The sequence below is a fragment of the Bos indicus x Bos taurus genome, chromosome 23 (genome assembly GCF_003369695.1).
Source record: "Bos indicus x Bos taurus breed Angus x Brahman F1 hybrid chromosome 23, Bos_hybrid_MaternalHap_v2.0, whole genome shotgun sequence".
Classification (NCBI taxonomy): domain Eukaryota; kingdom Metazoa; phylum Chordata; class Mammalia; order Artiodactyla; family Bovidae; genus Bos; species Bos indicus x Bos taurus.
The window spans coordinates 53,147,778-53,171,549 of record NC_040098.1 but is presented as its reverse complement, the minus strand read 5'-3'; the positions used below and the strand labels follow the sequence as shown (position 1 = coordinate 53,171,549).

Sequence of the window (23,772 nt, the reverse complement as noted above, 5' to 3'; positions counted from 1 at the left end):
CAATCTTCATGCTCGCCCCTTCTACTGCGGGGGCCTGGGCTGAGCCCACGGTCGAGGCCGACCGCAGCAATTCTGCTCATCATCCACGGCATGCTCTTCACTCCCCTGTATTTCCTGTGGATTATGAGGTAGACAGACCCAGACTTCAAGTCTCACTTTTTAGCAAGAATTCGTCGTTGTATTGTGAGATGTATTTCTGATTATGGGATAAAAGGTATGCTCTGCACACTCAGTCTGACTTGGTACCAGCAGCTCCTGGCACGGGGAATGGGGTCGTCAAAACAGGAGGTTCATGGCTCCTTTTTCAATTTTTAAAAGTTGCCATAAATACTCATGTCTGTGAGTGACAAATACGAAGCACGCACATGTAAGCAGTTTGGTGTTACGATCAAACAAAACAAAAAAACAAAAAGTTAACCTGAACTTTCAGTTACAGACGGCAGATTGAAACCACACATTAACCTTACCTCTAACCAAACCCTACGAAAATGACACAGCAGTGTGTGCACACACCATTCACGCCCAGTGCACGCACAGTCCACCTTCTGCACACAACACAGATGTAATTACATAGACAGAGTTAAAACCACAGTTAAATAAACACACAGGAGTTTAAAAGCTGCCAAGAGTATGGGTGAGTGGAAACTGATGGGTCAAACTTCGATCCTTAGTTGGCGGCATGAGAACAAAGATGTAGCCTGGTTCACTGCAGAACTGAGCCCGAGAGTCAAGAGCTTGTGCTACGGGAACTCCCCAGATGGGGATAAAGCCCAGCAGTCCACAAAGGCTGTTAAGAAAGAGGCAGCTTCCCCCCACCACCAACCCACCACAGTGGAGCCGGGGCTTCCTTCTCCTCAACAGTGAACGCAGGAGCCTGTGTGGTATCAGGGCCACAGCAGCGTGGACACTTGCATGAAAAGCTCTGCCCCAGTCCTGCCAGAGGACTGACTAGGGACAGCTACTTCACACGAGTATTAATACATGAGAGACACTCAACTCTATGTATTTTAGGAAACTTGTCTTCATTAAAAGCTGGTGGAGACACGTTTTGACCCTCATACAACCACCGGCCGAGCCCGTAAGCACGTGAGCAGGACAGAGGCAGCATTCTCTGAAACCATGTCAGAGTAAAAGGCAATCTCTTCAGTTCACCTTCAAGAAAACCGGCTGCAGGATGGGGCGGGACTGACTCGGGTACCACCCCCACGGCAGTGACGCTTGTCTTCGATGACGGGGGTCGTTTCTGGAATGCACTTTCACGGATGCCACGGTTTTGCAAACCCAGACTGTTTCCGGGACTCTCCTAGCGCAGAAGGCCAGGCCAACGTGCAGCTGTGGCCATGCCAAACGCAAGGGCCTCTGCGCACCTCACTGCTCAGCACCTTTTTCCCTCTTTGTAAGGTTGCTCCACGTCCTGCTCTACCTCTTGGCTTCCTCCTAACGCCACTGCATCCAGTGACCTCCTCAACTACTAAATTCTCTTCCACAGCCCAAGCAGGTCTTCTCCAGGAGCTGCCTCCTCCGTGAGCCCGGCTTTGAGTCTGGAGTTCATGTGTGCCCACGCTCCACTCAGAACTGGACACGCTGAGTCTCTGCATCACCGCCACTGTCCTCGGGTGCTGTGTGGCTCCGAGGCCGACGCTCTTCGTCTGGCTCCCAGGGGCCTGGCAGGGGGGAGCCACCGACAAGAGGACAGTTAGCAGGACGCCTAGTAATGGTATCCAACAACGATCAGAAGACACAGGTAAACCGGGATTTAAGTGTTTACTCTGGGTGTTAAAATTAGACATACAAAAAAATTACACAGCAAATGAAAGTGTTGAAATAAAAAAAATACCAATTATGTCTCGTATTAAAGACACATTCTTTAATGACTGAAGAAGGGTCTTCATCATACACTTAAAATAAGGCAAATGCTCAGGACTGTGGCTCTGCACTCTGAGTCACAGCCACAGTGGGCACAGGGGTGAACATGCCTAGGAGAGCTCCGCCTTCAGTGCATTTCTTCATAAGTTTTGTTCAAGACAAAACCTTCCTTGACCCCAAACGAACAAACACAAGACTGACTTCAAGTGATGGACACAGCACATGGCCACGGAGGACCTCAGAGCTCCCTGTACTGATACACTAACGCCAGCGTCAGAAATGGGCCTGTGGCCTTGGGGAACGATCCAAAACCTGACTCAGCTTTCTGAAGCAAATGGTGTGACGAAGGCAGGTCAGGGGAGCCGAGTCTGCAGGAGGACACGGCGGCCCGACCTGTTCTGGCGACAGTGTCACCGGTGGCTCCCGTGCCTGCTGACACAGACACCACCAGGGCAGACACCCCGAGCCACCAGGCAGGACGCCGGAGAGGCCAGAGAAGTGGTGCGGGTGGGCAGCAGGGCGCCCGGTTCTGGAGGAGACGCTGACTGCAGCCCCTCACGTGTGCAGGGGTCGCGGGGGCAGGAGGCCCACGTCGGGTTCAGGGTGAGTCACACAGAAAAGGCCTGACGACGTGAGCGCTGTGAACACAGAAGCCAGGCGGCAGAGTTAACTCTGGAACCGAGGCCCACAAGTAACCTCCCCAGCGTAACACCTTGGTAGGCAGACCGCACGCTTTTCTGAAAGTCCACTTGGGTTAGGAGTGCTAGAGCCATCGGCGTGAAATGAAGGCTTTCACACGGCTGCAGAGTTTAGGGCAGCTCCAGGTGTTCATGTGTGACTTTCTGCTAACCCACGCATCCCCTCCCAAGGTGCCTGGGAAGCTGCAGAAAACCCAGGAAGATGCTCTGGGTCTGAGCCGCCCTGCCTTCTGTAGCCTTCACCACGCAGCACGTAGCTTCGACATGCTCCCTAATTTTTAGAAAGGTATTTTAAAGTCACACTGTGAAAGTCGCTCAGTCATGTCCGACTCTTTGCTACCCCATGCACTGTCCAGTCCATGGAATTCTCCAGGCCAGAACAGGAGTGGGTAGCCTTTCCTTTCTCCAGGGGATCTTCCCAACCCAGGGATCAAACCCAGGCCTCCCGCATCGCAGGCGGCATACAGGGCCTAGGGTAGGAAGAATGGCAAAGCAGACACTTCCTGGGCATTTTAAATCAGGTCAGTTTGGTTGAAATAAAACACACACCAACATCTTTCTAAGCTCCCCAATCAGGGGAAAGAAAAGAGAGAGGGGCAGCCTAAGCTTCCATGCAGATACCTGTGGGCGCTCAGCGAGCATCGCCTGGAGGCTCTACGTCTTCACGGCGGGTGGGGGGGCAGCCTGGAAGCAGGCCAGCTGCAGGTGCATGCCACTCTTGACCCGGCTCAGCAGCTCCTCCAGCAGCCTGTGGGAGAGACACAGACAGCCACATGGCTCCTGCCCCGTGGTGCTTCTCCAGCCAGAAAAGTCACTTTTCTATGGGCTCTGAATTCCATGACAAAAGAAAGTCAACTAAAGAAGGTCCTCTAAGGGAACATCTATCTGTAGACATACTTATATTTATACACAAAACCGTCCTTCTGCCCCTTCCCCTGAATTAACTGGACCCCTCCCTAAACAGAGTGATGTTTGGGGTCTGGGCACTCCAGAGCTCTGACAGGCACTCTCTCTGACTCTGATAACACAGCGCAGCATCTCACGACCCCCATGTCAGGACAAGCCCTCTTGTGCTGCCCATCTGCAGTCACCTTTGCCCTCACCCCACTCCTTGGCAATGACTGGTCTATTTTCCATTCTTCTTATTTTGCATTTCTGCCTTTAACAAGTATTGGAGAGGTGAACTGAAGGGGTGAAGCAGGCACCCACAGAGTCAGGGTAACTCCTGCACTGTAACTCCATCTGGCCCCTGTGCTGCAGCAGTAACTCCATCTGGCCCCTGTGCTGGCCAGATACAACTGGATAATTTCACAGCCATGAGGGGTCTGACAGCTCACTGGGCTCAGATGAAGCAACCAAGAAACAAGCTTGCTGGTGCTTGGGTCAAGGGATCACTTCCTGGTTTAACGATGCTCCCAGCAGACCCCGTCTGGCCTTCCTCACGGTGTCTGCTTCTCTCAACCGCCGCAAACCACTAGTCTTCTGAGCAGACGAGTGAGCCCCACTTGCATGGGCTGACGGTTAAGTGAGGCTTTAAATCTTTCACTTTTAAAGGACTGCACAGGCTTTGAACATGTGGTCAGTGAGGAGGTGGGACGGGAAGACAGGGCTGCCCAGCTCCTCTCAGCCAGACCAGGTCACCCTGCCCTCCCAGCCCTGTCCACGCCTCCGGGGCCCCCCTGCCCATGTGGGTCCACCACGCTCCCCCGCGCCGTCACAGCTGACCCTGAGGGCTGCACGTGGTCGGGGCTCCGTGCCCACGACCTGTCCAGCAGCTGCAGGGTGGGGGACCTTGGCTGGGCTGGGGAAGAGCCCAGGCACGCTGACATCTGCCTGGCCTAGACTGTGTCTCAGGTCAGAATTTCCTGTTACATGAGTAGCAAAGTTGAAGGCCAGGCCGAGACTGTTAATACAGAACTAGTGGAACATGTGTGACTTCATTCCGTCACGTGTGCACATTTACTTTCAATGCTTCACGTCACACGGAGCACGAATGCACGCTGCGGGCCTACTTGAAAGACAATGTCTCTGAATCCTGACTTTACCATGCTGTCTTCTCTTTCACATTTCTCTAAATACTATCTTCTTACAAATTTCAGATAATAATACAGTTTTCTGAGTCAAAATAAACTTTCTTATAAAAGTTTAAGTGACTGGTATAGTTACTTAAAACAAGGAAAGAACTAATTTCTGAAACGTCATAAACCAGGTTCCACCTCCTCCTGCCATGTGGGAGACGGGCTAACACAAGGCGTGTCCAAGGGCCACCGAGTCCCACCTCCCTCCAGGCTCCGCCTGAAGAGGAGGTGTCCAGGTGACAACACGCCACCCGAGAGCAGCTCAAGACTTACTTTCTGTCTGCTCCGCTCGAGAGCTGAGGCAGGGCTTCCAGGGCCTGCTTGAAACTGGATCTGTAAGAGACAGCATCCCAGGTGGGGACCCGCCGGCCCCACCGGGAACAGGGACATTGGAGAAAAGCATGCCTTATGTTCAGAGGAACTCACAGGCTGGTGAGGCAAGCAGAGCAGGAGGGAAAGTGAAAATGAAAGCGAGGGTTTGCAGAAGCAGGGCCAGAAGAACCAAATCAGGAGATAAAACATGACTTTAAATGCAAAGGAGAAACTGAATTTTACACAAGGTGCTTCTAATAGTAGATGAGAGCTTGGTGTGTTGTTGTTAAATTTAAAAAGGTCTTTACTTTCAAAACAAACTGAACTATACAAATAAAGCAGCTGCTAAGAAAGGAAGGGAGCTAGGTAGGAACAGGGGTGATCTTGTGCAAAATGATACAAAGGGGGCACTTCTGGAACTGACACGTGCCGGGCCTGATGTACAGCCAACTTCTTACAATAACTGAACATGTCTTAAGAGCACTTAGCTATTGTATCTAAAATTTGTACAATAATGGAGAGGTATGTGTATATATATGCATAACTCGACATCATTTCATTTCGTGAAATGTGGAAAAGGGAGAGAATTTTAAGAATGATTTGGTATGTCTAAGTTTCTAAAGTAGAAAGTACCAGCAGAGTAATTAAATCAAGTAGTAACGCAGAGCAGACGGCGGCGGGAGCCATCAGACAAGCTCCTGGTGAACAACCTCAGGTGTCAGGAAGAAAAGGAAAAGTCTTCCCGACTGCATGGTGACAGTCAGGATGAGGGCCTGAACACGCCATCCAAAGCTGGGAACAATGGCAAATGCATCATGGGACACGTTTAAACAGCTTCCTTGTGGACCCGGCACTTCCCAGGCAGCACTGCCAATGGGGTAAACAGTCTTGTGTAGGCAGAGCTGTTTCAGTTCACCTAATGATGTCTCAATGATAGGAAATCCTGACTTTCATTCAAAACAGCTAAAAATTATCATCAAATTTCCACTACAAAATTTTGCAGAGAAACCACAAGGCTTCCTCTTATGCTGATATTCACTAAGAGTCTGCGATGAGTAAACTGACTCAATTCTTATTTTCTCCTTTTCAAAAGAAGTACATGATGCTCTGTGATAACACTTACAAGCCCGAGGCTCATCCCCACCTTGAGGAAGAGCCTATGTGTCCTTGGCTTGGTGTCACTTCGTGCGTTTAACAAGACAACCGGTCAGATAAAAACACGAGATCGCCGAGTCACGAGTGCGTGTGTGGGACCACCACCCGAACCAAGAGCCTCGAGGGGGCTCCCGGGGCGTGCAGGACGCAGCATGGAGCACCTCACCTGCTTTCCAGTGTCAGGTGGGCCGCCACAGTGTCCCGCAGGGTGCAGATTTCAAGCCTGGCCTGGGGTGAGAAACGGACAGGTGACCACAAGGAACCATGTCGACTGTCCAGCAGAGAGAAGCGAGGGTGAGCCCCAGCCTACTCCCTGCAGAGCAGACCGCCACGGCCACAGCAGCAGCTCCTTACAGCAGACCTTCTAAATCAGCCCCAAGAGACTGGCTGTGACAACGTTCTCTGTTACTGAACAAGGGCACGAGCTGTCAAGTCTGACTCTGTGAAGGCAGGGGTCTTGCTCTGAAAGGTACAGATTGTGCCAGGGCCGTCCAGCCACCGGGCCTCACCACTCAACAGCACCTCCCCTGGTCTCCTCGGGGAGGAAGTGAGGTCTCACTGCCGAGGCTGGTGGGGATGCAAGGAACAGGCTGCCTCACCGCCCCCAGCCGCCCCCAGCACCGCGAGGCCCCGTGGTGCTAAGTGCTGCAGACTCAGTGCAGTGCTGTCAAAGCTGCAGCTACTTTTCTCTTTTGCTTTTTCTTCTCTTTTTAAAAACAAAACATGACAAGTTGATCCCAGACAAACAACATGGAAAAGGAATAGCACAGCTAGAGAAACTCAGACCTCCAGACTTCAGAATGTACTGCAAAGCTACAGTAATTCAAACAGTGTGGCCCTGGCACATGGCCTGACATGTAGATCAACAGGACAGGACTGAGTCCCAGAAACAAATCTTTACATTTACAATCAAATGACTTTCCACAAGGTGCCAGGGCCACTCGGCGGGGGAGGTGGTCTCTCTAACGCATGGTGCTGGGACAGCAGGACACGGAGGTCACACTCCCAGGGCTGAAGCTGAGTCTCTGCCTTAAAACAGACACCAGCTCAAAGCAGAGCACAGACCACGCACACGATGAAACTACAGAACACCTGGAAGGAAGCCAGAGTGGATCTCTGTGATGTTAGGCTAGGCCTGCCTTCTTAGGAATGACAGCAAGTACAAGTGACAAAAGAAAAAAGAGAAAACTTGGAATTTCTCAGAAGTAAAACATCCTCTGCTACAAAGGACATCATCACAGGCATGATGATCACACAGAAGGAGACACCCTTGGCAGACACGGGAGGGCCACAACCAGCCAGTCACACACTGCCGATGCGGATGTGGGGAATCTAGGATCTTCACACACCGCTGGTAGGAAAGCAGCTACGGCTACTCTGAAAGTAGCCAAATAACCCAGCGATTCCAGTCCCTGGTATTTGCCCAAGAGAAATGAGAACATGTGGCCACAGACAATCTGCACACAAGTGTTCACAGAACCATTTTTCCTATCAGCCAAAAAGTGCAAACCCTAATGTCCATCAAATGATGAGCAGACAAACACGGGGCGGCATACCTACACAATGGAACGTCAGCCACAAAAAGGCACGGCGCAGGCTACCACACAGATGGTCCTGGAGCCACCCACCACACGCAGGCTACCACACGGACGGACCTGGAGCCGCCCACCACACGCAGGCTACCACACGGATGGACCTGGAGCCACCCAGGAGGCTGTTTAAGATGCATGGCCCTCAGCAGCACAGGCGCACACACACAAACAAGGACGAATGCCAGGGCTGGGCTTAAATCCACCAACAGAGAGGAAGGCTGACTTACATAAGGTAAATGTGCAGTCTAGAAAGCAGATATTTGGTCCCATTTCTCAGTGGGTTAGAAGCCTGAAACAGCTCATAATGAGAAAGTGTTCATGGGACTATCTGTCTTTACTGTTTACGTTCTAGTATATATAAAAACGGACCTACACGGAGAATATCGAAGAGAAAAAATAAGATAGAACTTTCAGCTCAATATTTTAGGAGATGGATTAAACCACTATAAAACTAATCTTTGCTAGAAACTTTATTCAGACAAAGTGATAAAATGCTTTAATTAACCTATAAATTATACCTATTGTAAGAGCTGTGATGATTCACACAAAACACTCGGGCTGCTGGCCAGCAAACACTCCCCCTGGCTGGCTCTCGGGAAGGTCTGAGACTGGTGGCCGCTCAGCCCTTCATGTCAAGCCCTCTTGGTCACCTGTTGAGGAGAAGGTCACACACAGGCAGCCCCAAGGGCAGTGGGCAGAGGTTTTCAGAATAGAACTGACAGTGTCTCCAGGGGGCACAGGGCACGGGAGGCCAGGCGGGCATGGAGGCTGGGCCTCCAGCTGATTCTGACGTCTCTTCCGGCCCCTTCCTGTCAGCGGTGAGAGAAACTCGGCCATCAGCTAGATGGGCTGCAGAGAAGGTGTGGGGAGCGGGGATTTCTGTTGTAATTCCAAGACCCCTTGGGCTTCCCTGGTGGCTCAGCTGCTAAAGAATCCGCCTGCAATGTGGGAGACCTGTGTTCGATCCCTGGGTTTGGAAGATCCCCTGGAGAAGGGAAAGGCTACCCACTCTAGTATTCTGGCCTGGAGAATCCCACGGACTGTACAGTCCATGGGGTCACAAAGAGTCAGAGACAACTGAGCGATTTTCACTTTCACTTTCAAGACCCCTTAGGCCCAAAGCAGATACTGCAACTTCCCTTTAATTCATCTTCACACACACAAGGTTCCTGTTAAGAGTCTTCAGGTTTTTCTTTTTACTGATACATTTTCTTATTTTTACTATTACTCAGGTTTAAGTTGTTATCTGAAGGGGGTTGGCCTGAGAGGAGGGCCTCAGCCAGTACTAGAAGCAACACTTCAGGGACTTTTAGAAACCCTCACAAGGCCCATGAGGCCCATTGGCGGGGCTCAGGCCCCCACAAGTCTGCAGGCCTGGCTGCTACAATCTGGCCACATGCAAACCCAGACCCATTTGTTACATTTGTTACTGTAATTATGTAATTCCATGAAAGGCAACATAAGCCAATGGAGTATGACTAGAAAGAAATAGTTGTCATTTCTATACAAACTGCACTGACTGCTCTGCAAAGACTATTTACAAGTAAGTTGCTAAAAGTTTCCTGTTAAATTAAATGTAGTGAAGACATTTGTAAAACAAACAACAAAAACATCACCGAGCTGCAGAAGGGCTCTGCGTTCAGACAGGAACACAAGCACTGTCACACTCTGCAGGGAGAGCAGTGCTGGGACCACTGACGTCCTGCATGTGGTCCCAGGGGATGATGCACCCCGTAACTGGCAGAGGCACCGAGAAAATAACACAAGCCTGTGCGGACCTCTTGGGACTACAGCTGACACACATCTCCGTGGTTCAAACAACTGAGTCCACGTGCACGGCAGCAGCACCGTACCTGCAAAGCCCCGTTTCTGCTGAAGGATGAGACGCACTGCATGAGCCGGCTCAGCTCCTCAGAGACCGCCTCCACCACCCTGGACAGCACCCGGGGCACCAGGTCCTTGGAGACAGTGAACACCTGATAGAAGGTTGAAAACACAAAGAAAGGGTATGTTATGGGGGCTTCCTCGACCCGAATGTGTTGGAAACAAAGGGATGCACACAGCAAAACCACCCCCAGGTCTCCTCAGCCACGAATAGAATGGAGACACGGCTGACACTCAAGCTGTATTCACCATGCTCGATAAAAGGTAACCTCCGAAAATAGATCGGCAGACAGAATTCTGAAAGGTGCTGTTGATGGTGACAAGGTGAAAGAGTTTTAAGGATTTTTTTCCTCCTCTTATCCTTTTCATAAGAAGAAACGTGATTTCTAAAGAGGAAACTGTAGAAATAAAAACATACTGGGTCAGGCTCTCCTTGGATCAAAACAACTGCTACTTCATGCTGGGAACATAACTCTGTATTGCACAAGAGTTCCCAATTTTACTATCTGCTGAATTAAAAATATGTTTCCTTTCATTTGACAAAACCACCATTTTCAAGTTTTGAATTTGATAGTTGCAAACTAAGAATTACTATATTTGGTGAAACATTACTATCCTGACGTCTATGTTAAACTAAATCATATTTTTTTTTAGCTTTTCCATTTTTCAGATTCAATCACTAGTATTAAACCTTCGGGTCAATCCAAACATAACCTGAGCACTGAAGAAAATTCTGGGCAAGGTAAGATTGTTTGGGAGCAGTAAACAGTAAATGTTATGTACAGAATTCTACTTTCAGCCACTGGGATGTGTGGAAGAGGGACTGGAAAAGCCTTTTTTTGTTTTGTTTGTAAACGATGACAGTGGTGCCTCAGCAGGAGTCACCGTCATCACGCAAAGGCCCAGGCACCCTGCAGCGCCTGAGGCACCACCTGGGATGGGCCGGCTCCACCGCCTGAGGATCTACCGCCACACTGACTTTCCCAGAAGCTAACCTAACAGAAGAGCGCTTTTGTAAAGGTCTCTGATGTATAAAAAGTATCAAAGTTGAAAGTAAGTCACTCATCATAAAAAGGTGTACGTGGTAAATTCCCACCTGAGCTAAACCACGTAAAACTTTATTTCACGGAGAACGAGTGTACCATGCCTCACGAGGACCTGCGAGGGATGGACACAGCGGGCCGCTCTCTGAGGAGGCTGCTGGGTTTGGCTGCCTCGGCAAGCAGGCAGCACTGTGTCCTTCACTCACTCTGGTTCAGCCTCCATGACCACGTATCTCCAGGTCACCGAGGTGACCCAGACAGCACGTGTGGGCACAGAGGGTGATGCAGGCCTCACCCCCTGACGCGCCTGCACAGAGGCAGACACTCAGGAGGAGCTTTTGCCAGTGGTCACCACAGCAGCAGGCTTCTACCGAGAACCCCTCTGCTGGACGACGGCCCATGGGCTGCAGCCGAGACTGAACGATGGTGGATGGGACACTAGCGGAAAGCTCCCCGGGAGCGGGCCAGGCGTGACTGGCAACACCAGCGTCCGGGAACCGTCAGCCACGCAAGGGAGGCCACCGCCTGTGCCCTGCCACAGGCCAAGCCTGTCCTCCAGCATGCACCATGGCTGCCAGAATAAGACGCCAATGCTCACTGGTACACTGGTGAAGACCAGGGAAGCGGATGCCCAAGGTGGAGAAAACACCCTTTCACCCTCTTATCGCTTTACCTGCCTAATATCCATTAGTCTTAATTATGAGGAAAAAACATACCACATTTCGAAAAAAGACTCTCACAGTGAAAACATGCACATATGTGTATTGAAACCAGATACTGTGTTTTACTCAGTAAAACTCAGTGAAACACTCAAATCTGTGTTTTACTCAGACTAAAAATACATTCTGAAGGGAGAAGACCCCCTGTAAGAACCATTGAATTTACCCCTGCTCCCTTGCCTAGTTACCCACACCCCTTAGGGATAGCTAGCAACAGCTTACCTCTGCGTGCACGGCGATTATATTCACCAATGCTTCTTTCAAGTAGTTTCTGACACCTGCAATCAGACGGGGGAGGGAAAGGCATTCAGTGGAGATGCGTGCCTCGCACCTTCCAGGAGGCAGAGGGACAGCACAGGCCCAGGGCTCCCGAGGGCAAATGGCCAGAGGGCTATGCTCATACAAGTTTTTTAAAAGGTGGAATTAACTGCAAGTTTTCTTTCATAGTTTTTCCATTTCTGTCATTGTTCTGTCCTCTGTAATCAGTCTGCTTCAAAAGTGAAATTTAAAACTGCCCGTCAACGTGTTCATACATATGCACGCACACACACACGCACGGAAGACCAGAGGAGGACATTCCCCAGAGTCTACAAAATGCCCGCTGCACATCTACTGCAGCATCTGCTTCCAAATTTAACATTAAATTATGCAGAATGACTGTTTTGATCTTAAAAATATAAACTCTGGGAGAAAATTCTGAAAAAGACACTTTCCACGTAATTCTGTAAGCAAGTGAGGGACCGGACAAATCCATGACCCGAGGATGGCAGGGCTGCCCTCCAGCACGGGCACACGCTGGGGAGGGGCGGTCAGCAGGTGAGAGTGTGGGTCCAGCCCCGTCTCCTCCTCACGAGCCAGGACCTGCGGCAGGAGGACTAGGAGGCCACCCCATCTCCCATCCACAAGTGCGAGGTTCGCACCCTTGTGGGGTTGCAGTGAGGAGGCCCTGGTGCTCACAGGGTTCCTAAGAGCCCCAGTGCTATTTTTCAAGAAAAACTATAAAAACAAAATACTGCTCTAGTAACTCTAAAACAATTACTTTCACTTGGAGGAGAATAGTATTTCAGGATGCCTTCGAGAGTTAACAGCACAAACTGAGAATTTCTTCTGAAACAGAAAATCCTACTGTGTTGCAAATTCACGTTCCCCGCAATCCGCCCAAGCTGCTGATTAGTTGGAGGGCTGGACCACCCCCCGTGAGGACCCAGTGCGCGCGGGTTCTGAACACACAGCTGCGTCAGTCTGTTGTGTTCCAGGCCATGTACGGATGCTCACAATTTTTGAGGAGCCAATCTCATAAATATTTCTTTGGTTCTATTTTGCTGATGGAATAACTGAGAAAACAGATTGAAACATAATTAAATACAATCCAGAAGTAAGATGATTCTTCCTGAGAACAAGGACAGCTGCAGGGTAGTGAGTCCTCTCTGGGAGGAAACAGCCGTCCTCGCGAAGGTGAAAGGTGAAACACGCGACTAGTGCGATGACCAGCAAAGCTGTCTCCCCGAGAGGAGCACCCCCCAGGCCAGGCAGGGGCTTGTGGGGCTCAGCGCTGCGCTCTGGTCAACGCGACCACTTGGAAACTGAACCGTGTGGAGGGCCGGCTTCTGCACATCCAGAGGTAGACGCAGTTCCTGGGCCCGCCACAGTGAAAACACACACACACACACACACACACACACACACACACACACACACACGGAGTCCTCCGGAGGCTGTGAGCCCGCTGGAACTCTCTGGTCACTCTCTGCACGGGTTTGGGAAGGATGGTGCATGTCGCTCGCCCCAGGGAAGGGGCACCTGGCTCCCAGGTGACATCAGGGCACTGGGCTGAGTAAACGAGAACCAGAAGTCCGACCCGCGGGCCCCAGCCAGCCCTGACCTCAAGCCTCCCTGGTGGCCGTGCTCAGCCTCCCTGGAGCTCCTGGACAGCCCTGACTGGTGGGCTGCCTGGGGCTGCAGCAGAGATATTGCCCGCTCCACACAGGGGCATCTCTCAGAGGACAGCAGGGTGGGGAGCTCTCCCCAGTGCGGCCATGCCAGCATGCAGGACCCCCAGGCCCCCCGGCCAAGGCCTGGCTAACGCTGTCTCCCTGCCAGACTGTCAGCTCCGTGGGCACGGGGCTTGTCCCCTTCACCGCACCTCTGGAGCCTCAGACCCACCACACAGAATAAGAAACAAAAGGGCAAAGGTAGCATGTGCTTACTCACAACGACGCTCCTAGGACTGAGCCCTCTTAAGCTGAAAAGTGAACGCGTGAGTGAACAAACAGGTGAGAGAAAAAGTACAGGCAGGATTCTGCAGTGTCCACAAAGAGGGTCAACACTGGGGGTCTGCTAAGGCGAGTCTCTCCCCTTTCAGGGGATTTAAGAAAACAAAGACAGCCTTCTGAAATAAGTTTTCAGGATCCATTTGAAAAATACAACTTGAATAAAGAAAGTATAGCAGAATATAATACTGCTGAGGCTAAATACATCTGTTTTCAGTCTGATTTTTCCAGCTGTATCCCTGAGCAAATGGCCTGCTCCAAAGAACAGAGTATCAACATGGCCTCAACGCTCACTATGCCAGGTACTTAGAAGACGCCCGCTTCCTAGAACCGTGAACACTCGGGACGGGTGCTGGCTCTTGGGTCGGCCCAGCAGCGGCGGGTCACGAACGCCAACCTCAGGGCCTCGAGGTGGTGGGCAGGCACAGGAAGGGCAGAGCAAGCACCGCTGTTGTGATGCGGCAGTCGGTGTTGTTTGTAAGAAGGTTCCTCTTAGATGAACGCCCACAAGTTTCCATGTTCTTCAGACACAGAATGACAACAGCTTCTAAGTATTTACAATCTTGCCTCTTCAACTCTGAATGTGGAATCAGTGTGTGTCACGGTATTTGACGAGAGAAGTGTCCCCACCCACACAGCACCAGCCCAGACTGTCACCGAGCAGCACGCCCAGCGGCCCAGCGGGAATTCCCCACGGAGAAGGCAGAGCCCAGCTCTTCTGGGCAAGAGTCCCTGGGCCCCCGGCAGGGTAGGCTTCTCATACAGGGGCCTGGATCTCAGGACATGTTTGCCAAAAACGAAGGTCTTGCTTTTCATACATCAAAGTGGAAAAGAAGTCTCTCTTCTAGCTGTATTTATTGGTTTCCTGTTTTAATCAAATAGGGAGGACACCATTTTGGAATAACTACCAGAATTTTTAGTGAATGCCTATTACTATTACCTGCCAGACTCTGTTCCATGTGCTGGGGACACAAGAGTGGCCTCAAGAACAAACTCACAAAAAACAAAGCCCCCTCATGCCCCTGGGGACACGGCCACTGTGCACAGGAGAGTTCCTCAGTGGTCTCGGAAGCAGCCCTCAGGAAAGCAGGCGCCAGGAACAGGACCGCTTGCAGCAGTAAAACAGAGCGCCTCTGCTTGACGAGACCCCTCAGCACTGTCTGTGGAGAGACGGGCCCTGCCAGGCGGAGAGGAAGCAGAGCCCCTCTGCACCTCCCTTAGGAACAACACTCAGCGATAGCCTGAAACGCGGGTGCACAGGGGCACGCGGTGACTGAAGCTTCAGGTTTTCCTTGAAATACGGGGGACTGTTTTTTTCAATTAAAAAGTGTTATACAGGCAGACTTGAATCTTCCTATAATAATTTGGACAAATGGCTAGGCAGACCTCTCTAGAGAGTATCCACATTAAAGACCAGAATAGTGAAAACTTTGGACTGATCAAGCCTATATTCTTGTTTTGAAAATATTAAATAAACACACACTGAAAAGAAGACAAAGAATTGTAAGTTTTCCTAATAACAAATAAAAGTCCAGTCAGCTTCCCCTTTATCTTTCTCCCTAGCATGGTGTGCCTTCTAGATCTTTTCCTATGAATGTGATTTTTTTCCTAAATAGCGAGTCCTGCTGCTTCTTCCCCTGATGTCCACGCACCCTTCCGTGCTGGTGTGCACACACTGCCCGCACCTTCACTGGCTGCTGAGGCTCTTTGTGGACGTGCCGTGACTTACTTATCCTATTTATTCTAGGTTGTTACATTATTTCTACTTACTCATAACTACTCGGCAGTCACGCTACCTTTCAGTATACACCACCATAAACACTACCACGAGGCTCCCGGTCCTTACATTCTCAGAGAATAATTTACTCAGGTACCTTCCAGAAGTGAAACTGCTGAGTCAAAGGTTTTGATCCATTCTGCCAACCTGAAATTGAAAAGGCTACTCAAAATTAAACCCCCACTTCCTCATGCTCTTTTACTTTCTTAACTTGGATTCTCTACTTACTATAATTAATAAAAACCATAATATGTGCTTCTCAACTATGATGATGACAAAACTTTCCATCAAAACACTGTAAGAAAAATTCAAGCAAAATACAAAGGTCAAAGGAAATTTACTTTGTTATATAAGACTCAGAGCGACAGAATGGAGTGTCTGAGAAAGAGTGGACAGACAGACACTGCGTGCACTGAACAGGTGCCCCTGCACACGCCCAGCTCTCCCCAGGCGTTTCCTGGTAAACACACGGCTGGTCTCAGGCACCCCTGCCTCGTGTTGTTCTGAAACGCTGCACTCAGTCAGTAACAAAAGTGACTCTGGAAACTCTGGAGAGGTTGCCTACTTTATAAACCACATTTCCTGTTTTTAGCCCTTGTGCCCTAAATCAGTTACCAGTCCTAGTCTACAGATAAAAATAGATTGAAAAATACTATAAATATCCCACAATGTACTTTTTTTTTTGGTCAAACTGAAACATTACATGAAAGAACTCTGGGGTATTTCTTTTCAAGTAAATCATCTATTCAATTACAGTGCGAAGACACATTATTGAAATTACTGCCTATCAGAAGCAACTAGAAACGGCATCAACACTGTCAGTTGGAAAGGCTCGAACCTTGTGCAGCAGAACCACTTGTGCTGGAGCAGAGGACGGCGTCAGGTCCAGGTCTTCATGTTAAACTCGCTCTTTCTTGACGTATCTGGGATTTCCAAATGAATGCTTGGGGGTCAAAAGAATACATTACGAATGTAGTATATGAATGAATAAATAGGTCTCTACAATTTTCTATTTTCTTTCTCAGAACACTTTTTTTTTGGGGGGGGGGGGTCTTTAATTAATATATCTCAGATCATGAACTCCTTATTGCCAAATTCAGACTTCAATTGAAGAAAGTAGGGAAAACCACTAGACCATTCAGGTATGACCTAAATCAAATTCCTAACAATCATACAGTAGAAGTGAGAAATAGATTTAAGGGACTAGATGTGATAGACAGAGTGCCTGATGAACTATGGATGGACGTTCATGACACTGTACAGGAGACAGGGAGCAAGACCATTCCCAAGAAAAAGAAATGCAAAAAAGTAAAATGGCTGTCTGGGGAGGCCTTACAAATAGCTGTGAAAAGAAGAGAAGCAAAAAGCAAAGGAGAAAAGGAAAGATATACCCATTTGAATGCAGAGTTCCAAAGAATAGCAAGGAGAGATAAGAAAGCCTTCCTCAGTAATCAATGCAAAGAAATAGAGGAAAACAACAGAATGCGAAAGACCAGGGACCTTCTCAAGAAAATCAGTGATACCAAGGGAACATTTCATGCAAAGATGGGCTCGATAAAGGACAGAAATGGTATGGACCTAACAGAAGCAGGAGATATTAAGAAGAAGTGGCAAGAATACACAGAAGAACTGTACAAAAAAGATCTTCATGACCCAGATAATCATGATGGTGTGATCACTCACCTAGAGCCAGACATCCTGGAATATGAAGTGAAGTGGGCCTTAGGAAGCATCACTACAAACAAAGCTAGTGGAGGTGATGGAATTCCAGTTGAACTATTTCAAATCCTGAAAGATGATGCTGTGAAAGTGCTGCACTCAATATGCCAGCAAATTTGGAAAACTCAGCAGTGGCCACAGGACTGGAAAAGGTCAGTTTTCATTCCAATCCCAAGGAAAGGCAATGCCAAAGAATGCTCAAACTACTGCACAATTGCACTCATCTCACATGCTAGCAAAGTAATGCTCAAAATTCTCCAAGCCAGGCTTCAACAATAAGTGAATTGTGAACTTCCAGATGTTCAAGCTGGTTTTAGAAAAGGCAGAGGAATCAGAGATCAAATTGCCAACATCCAATGGATCATCAAAAAAGCAAGAGAGTTCCAGAAAAACATCTATTTCTGATTCATTGACTATGCCAAAGCCTTTGACTGTGTGGATCACAATAAACCGTGGAAAATTCTGAAAGAGATGGGAATACCAGACCACATGACCTGCCTCTTCAGAAATCTGTACGCAGGTCAGGAAGCAAAAGTTAGAACTGGTTCCAAACAGGAAATGGAGTACGTCAAGGCTGTACACTGTCACCCTGCTTATTTAACTTATATGCAGAGTACATCATGAGAAACGTTGGGCTGGATGAAGCACAAGCCAGAATCAAGACTGCTGGGAGAAATATCAATAACCTCAAATATGCAGATGATACCACCCTTATGGCAGAAAGTGAAGAAGAACTAAAGAGATTCTTGATGAAAGTGAAAGAGGAGAGTGAAAAAGTTGGCTTAAAGCTCAACATTCAGAAAACAAAGATAATGGGATCCGGTCCCATCACTTCATGGCAAATAGATGGAGAAACAGTGGAAACAGTGACAGACTTTATTTTTGGGGGCTCCAAAATCACTGTGGATGGTGACTGCAGCCATGAAATTAAAAGACGCTTGCTCCCTGGAAGGAAAGTTATGACCAACCTAGACAGCATATTAAAAAACAGAGACATTACTTTGCCAGCAAAGGTCCGTCTAGTCAAGGCTATGGTTTTTCCAGTAGTCATCTATGGATGTGAGAGTTGGACTATAAAGAAAGCTGAGCGCTGAAGAATTGATGCCTTTGAATTGTGGTGTTGGAGAAGACTCTTGAGAGTCCCTTGGACAGCAAGATCCAACCAGTCCATCCTAAAGGAAATCAGTCCTGAATGTTCATTGGAAGGACTGATGTTGAAGCTGAAAATCCAATACTTTGGCCACCTGATGTGAAGAGCTGACTCATTGGAAAAGACCCTGATGCTGGGAAAGATTGAAGGCAGGAGAAGAACAGGACGACAGAGGATGAGATGGCTGGATGGCATCACCGATTCAATGGACATCCGTTTGAGTAAACTCCGGGAATTGGTGATGGACAGGGAGCAGGTCTTGGGGTTGCAAAGAGTTGGACATGACTGAGCAACTGGACTGAACATATCTCCTAGTTTTTAAATATGAATAAGAAAACTCTGTCCTATGAAAACAGAACATACAATATCACCATCCATAAAGAAACAGTAAATTTATTTCATGGCTCATTTTTTCCATTTCTAGGAAGATGTATATTCGTAAGAGTTTAGCTTTCATAAACTTCAGAGGCAGACTTTACCTTTGAAGACTCCAGTACAGGCAAGGGAGTCACAGTCTGTCCGATTTCAAGGTCAGAACCTGAGTGTAAGAGAGTCTGCGAGCTTATTCTGACCTAAAATAGTATAGAACGCGACACACTTAGGGTGAAATATCCGTTTCAACATTCAAAACTGGTACTGAATTTTAGACTTAAAGGTATAAAAATTTAATATAACATTAACATAAATCAATTTTATTTGTTTCAATTTCTTCTTTTGGCAGGAAAAAATGTTTCCATTAGAAGGCAACTTCAATTAGAAAAGTAAAAATGAATGAATCAGTTGAACTGAGGTGGACGAACCTAGAGCCTGTCATACAGAGTGAAGTAAAATAAAAACAGATATTGTGTATTAACGCATAAATACGGAATCTAGGAAAATGGTACTGATGAGTCTATTTGCAGGGTAGGAATAGAGATGCAGACATGGAGAACAGACTGTGGACACAGCAGGGGGAGGGCAGGGTGGGCGGATCAAGAGAGTAGCGCTGACACATACGCAGCCACGTGTGAAACAGCCAGTGGGGAGCTGCTGTATCACCCAAGGAGCTCAGCTCAGTGCTCTGTGACAACCTAGGGGGCAAGTGGGATTGGGTGGGAGGGAGGCCAAGTGGGAAGGGATACATGTTGTATTTATGGCTGATTCACGTTGCTGCATGGCAGAAACCAACACAACATTAGAAAACAATTGTCCTTTAATTAAAAATTAAAAATATAAAGGTGACAGGAAAATAGAACTCATTCTATGCACACAAATGTGTTTTGTTTCACACTGTGAGGTGTTACAGTTACATATATACTTCATAAAGGTCTGTAGAATCTTCAGATTTCACAATCTCTAGGAGCCCCGCCCCAGCCCTCAACAAGAATGACCTCAAAGGAAATCAAACTAATAAATGCTTGTGATGGAAGCCGGACTGCAGACCATGGCTCTGGAGCCTGACAGCCTGGTTCAGGATGGCAGCCCCACCATCTGAGCCACGGCCGCGGCTGAGGACGCTGTGTGGCCACTGCAGGTGGCCTGGCCCTGAGAGCTCTGCTTCCAGTGCTGGGCTGGCATGGTGAGCAGAGCACACAGCGCCATTCTCAGGACCGCGTTCCGCCCACATTTTAAGAAGCAAGGTCCAACTAGGCCAAGTTTCTGCTATTAAACCAAAGACAGAGGAGCTGTAAGGAAATCAAAGGCAGAAAACCATGAAAGCCAAGAATTGTCCTGGAGCTTCGTCTTCATTTATATCAGAAGGGATCTCTGGAGTCAGAATATGGAGAAGAGTAATTGTGAGGAAGGGCTGCAGGCCTGGCCGGTTGCCGTGGAGACCCTGACCTTGTGGCTATCAGAGCGGAGAGAATGCAAAGCACCACGGCAAGATGTGAGCTTGGAAACAGCGCCAATGGCCATTTGCTAATTGTGATGTTCTGCTGGCAAGGTTTCTAAGTCTCAAGTAGGAGTTGTCCCCTTTTCCAATTAAGCAGAACTCGCACCTAGGAAAGCACGTAAATCCTGTTTCCCACACACACCTGTACCAGCATCCTGATGGAGACGCGGCAGCCTGCTCCCCGCAGACACTCCCGGACCTCGTCCCTGTGGGCCCAGGACTGGGAGGTGGCCCTGCTGCCTGCACTCCCCATTAGGGGAGGGAACGCACAGCAGCACGCCACACTCCAGGCTCTCTTCAACGTCAGAGTCTGGCCTCGGGCGGGACGGGTCTCCCTGCCTGGATGAGCACGTCACGCTCGCGTGCCCACTCCATGCTATGGGCACTGACTGGTCTCCGGCTTCCAGTTACTTCAGGCAGAGCTGCAGTGGAGACGCCGCCTGCCGGTGCAGAGACGCTGCCCTCGGGGACGTCCTGGGAGGGGGCGGGCCTCTGCCAAGCACACCGCTGCCTCTGCCGGCTCTGCCAGCCTTCTCCCGGGGAGAGCAGAGCGACCCTGCATCCCAAACACCCATGTCAGCAGCAGTCTACATGCCATTTAGGTGGATACAGACTCATGAATGTGTCCAAAAGGAGCACTTGCTCTAGTTTAAAAAAAAAAAAGGATTTCTGCACCTATTTTCCTTAGTATAACATGAAAAAGCCACAGCACAAAGGAAAAAAGAGGAAAAAATCTAAGAACATACACCAATTTTTCTTTTCACTAACACAACCCAACCGTGCAATATAAGAAGGTGTGTACCTTTCATTTCCATCACATCTGAAGTCCCTGAAAGTGTCTTTGGGGTTTCATAAAGCCTACCATCATCTCTCCTTCAATACACAAACCTGCTCAGAGTGACATGCACTCCACGTACATCTCAGGTCCTTATTACTGTAATCACAGGCTGTCACACCATTTGCAATCAGTAATGAAAGCAACTGCAAAGCTGAAAACTGCATTTTAAAATATATCATGCTTGTGAATATACTTTGGTTGTCACTCAAACACTTTATTAGTATGAGATATTAACAGAAAATTGAAGTAAAACGATCCAAAAGAAAACTCTTACTCAAGTACCTTCCTGCACAACATGAAGGTTTTCTTCAGTCTCTTCCAGGTGTCCTGTGGAGGACACCTGCCCTGCATTTGTGGTGCCCTGTCACCAACACCTGATCCCCAACTGACTGTGGGGTAAGCTGTGCCGCTGCCCCATGTGAGTGGTGGAGACGGGGGGCTGCCGGAGCACTGGCTCACTGCGCTGAGACACAGAGCAGCCCTGCTTCTGTCAGCCATGCATCCTCGGCTTCAGGGAGGGAGGCCGGCCTGGAAGTCTCCTTTCTATCGTGGGCTCCCAGGAAATTCTCGAGACGCTGCTTTAAAACACACACAAGTTTTCCACCAGAATGTGCAGAATAAAGGGCCATCAAAATGGCTGTTAAGCTATACTCAAAATAGTCAGGGGTTGGCTTTCTTGGCTCATTATTAAGAGAAGACAGTCACGAAAGTTCACCTGGAGTTGGGAGAGACACAGAGAGCTGGCATTTCTGGTCCAGCTGTGACAGGTCAGAGGGGGTGAAACATCCAAAGACCACTCCGTGGTTTGGTGTTCTCCTGGAACCAGTGAACTTCGCAGTTTCCGAGTGAAATGCCAAGTGAGGGTGAAGAGGCGTCCCTGAGCACGCCCTGCAAGAGACCTCAGCGTGGGAAGCCTTGAAGCCGAGCTAGCAGAGGCTCGGGGCTATTCTCCCCCAGCCAGCGGTGGGGAAGGCTCATGCACAACTTAAATGACACGACACACTTTGGGGTTCACAGCAAACCCTCCAGAAACAGTCATCGCTATTCCTGCACAGAGGAGAGCAGCTCTGCCTAGAAGACAGCAACTGGGGGCCCTGACTGACCCACCCCACTCCAGAAACCAAAGGGAAATGCGAAGTTCAAAACAGAAACTTTAGGAAGGTAGGTGAGAGAACACAGGCAGTGGAAGTGAATACGGAAGTATGAAAAAAGTTCTGTCCTTAATGTCTTTCTACCCTTTCCACACTGAGTCTTCAGATCTGTCTACCCATGGCTGTTCTGTAATTTCTCTTGCTCCCTTTGAAATCAAAACGTCTGCACCACGGTTGGAGGTAAGGCTGTCTTGGGAGGTGGAAGTGGTGTGCTGACAAGGTTCCCTAGTTCTGTGGGAGAGGTAACAACTGCACCATGTCATCAACGATCGTCAGTCAAGGGAGGAGACCATGTACACGCGCGCGCGCACACACACACACACACACACCCGTGCACCGGAAGCTTCCCGGGTTTCCTTTAGTCAGTCTGTCCTCAGTTTCACTACCGTGACTTCAGTCCTTCAGAGTCTGTTAACCACTAATTTATTAAAACACTTTTGATGGTGACCTAATTTGTTAGTCAAAATACAACAACTGGAGTCATCTGAACCTTACCTTTCTGCTGTGGGGCATGTTTTAAACAACTGGGAAAGGGAGCGTTTGTCCCCATTTTCAGGTCAGAGCAACAATCTGGAGTTGTCTTCTTACCATGCTACGCACACACCTGGGCCCCCAAATACAGGGGCACTACAGCGCTCCAAGGAAACCCACACCCGACGCTGAGTCGAAGACCAGCGCCAAGCAGCACTGGGAGGACAGGCACACGCCTTTGGCTCTGAGGAGGAATCTGAGTGGAGACAGCATGGCTGCAACAGCCAGGCCAGGCTTGCTCGATGACGGGCCAGTGCTCCTGGCTGGGCCGCGGTGTCCACTCCATGGACGCGTGGGGGTGCCCGCCTGCTCACGGGCTGGGTTTGTGGACAAACGGAGGGGCCAGTGCCGCTGTCGGCTCAGCACGCTGGGCCACGGCCTCTGCCAGCCTCCAGGTCGTGCGCTGAGCTGGAGGGCTGAGCCGGGGCAGACCCTTTGGTGCCCTTTCAAACTCCTCACCCAGAACCGTCTGCAGACAACACCTGGAAGTTCAGAGTGTGCACCGAGCTCACAGCAGCTAAGGTCACAGGAGGTGACGAGCAGCTGGGAAGCAGCAAGGAGTGCCCAAAGGGCAGGATGTGCACGAGGGCCCCGCCATCGCCCACGGCGTACACACGCTTTAGAAAATGACTCTTGGTCATTAGACAAAATCAGGTGAAGTGAGTGAAAAAACCTCCGACACTGTTCACAGGACCTAGAAACGGAAGTTCTGCAGACTCACAATTATGAGATGTCCATGCAGTTTCCCGAACACCAGAGGGGACACAGCCTGGCAGGACCTGACAGGCAGGAACCTGTGGTTAAGGAATGGGCCACTGATGTGACTGAACAGAAGCGATGGCACTGCTGGGACGTAAGAAACCAAAGGGAGTGCAGCGCTCGTCTGCTCGTGCAGGACTTCCGGGTGCAGTTTAACAAGAGAGAAAGGGATTACAAAAGGCAAGGGGGCTTCTAGGGAGGACAGACACAAACGTAGAAAGAGTAAGACAAATTTGACAGAGGCAAGTTTTTCCCCATTTCCTATCATTTCACTCCCGACTGACGGCTGGCTGCACATCTGGGAAGAGAGGGCACTCAATGGGTGTGGCCTGGACACAGAAAGCAGGCAGGGCCCGG

General features: G+C 49.3%; 1 protein-coding gene across 6 annotated transcripts in view; it reads right to left on the bottom strand.

Moving 5' to 3' along the window:
- Positions 1–987: 987 nt before the first annotated feature.
- EXOC2 (exocyst complex component 2) overlaps positions 988–23,772 on the bottom strand; it is a 123,559-nt gene continuing 100,774 nt past the window's right edge. The window contains exons 24-30 of one of the 6 annotated variants that reach the window (XR_003508148.1): positions 11,570–11,625; positions 9,555–9,677; positions 6,276–6,337; positions 4,916–4,975; positions 3,186–3,312; positions 2,436–2,504; positions 1,841–2,386 (exon numbers count right to left, since the gene is read on the bottom strand). Coding sequence is in view for 3 of the 6 variants with exons in the window: in XM_027524838.1 (XP_027380639.1) it covers positions 3,219–3,312; positions 4,916–4,975; positions 6,276–6,337; positions 9,555–9,677; positions 11,570–11,625 (395 nt within the window). In the remaining 3 variants the exon portion in view is untranslated. Of the gene's footprint in view, positions 1,665–1,747; positions 2,505–3,185; positions 3,313–4,915; positions 4,976–6,275; positions 6,338–9,554; positions 9,678–11,569; positions 11,626–15,714; positions 16,338–18,742; positions 18,836–23,772 lie in introns of those variants that run through there. The other 5 variants (XM_027524838.1, XM_027524837.1, XM_027524839.1 and 2 more) reach the window with 5 other exon arrangements.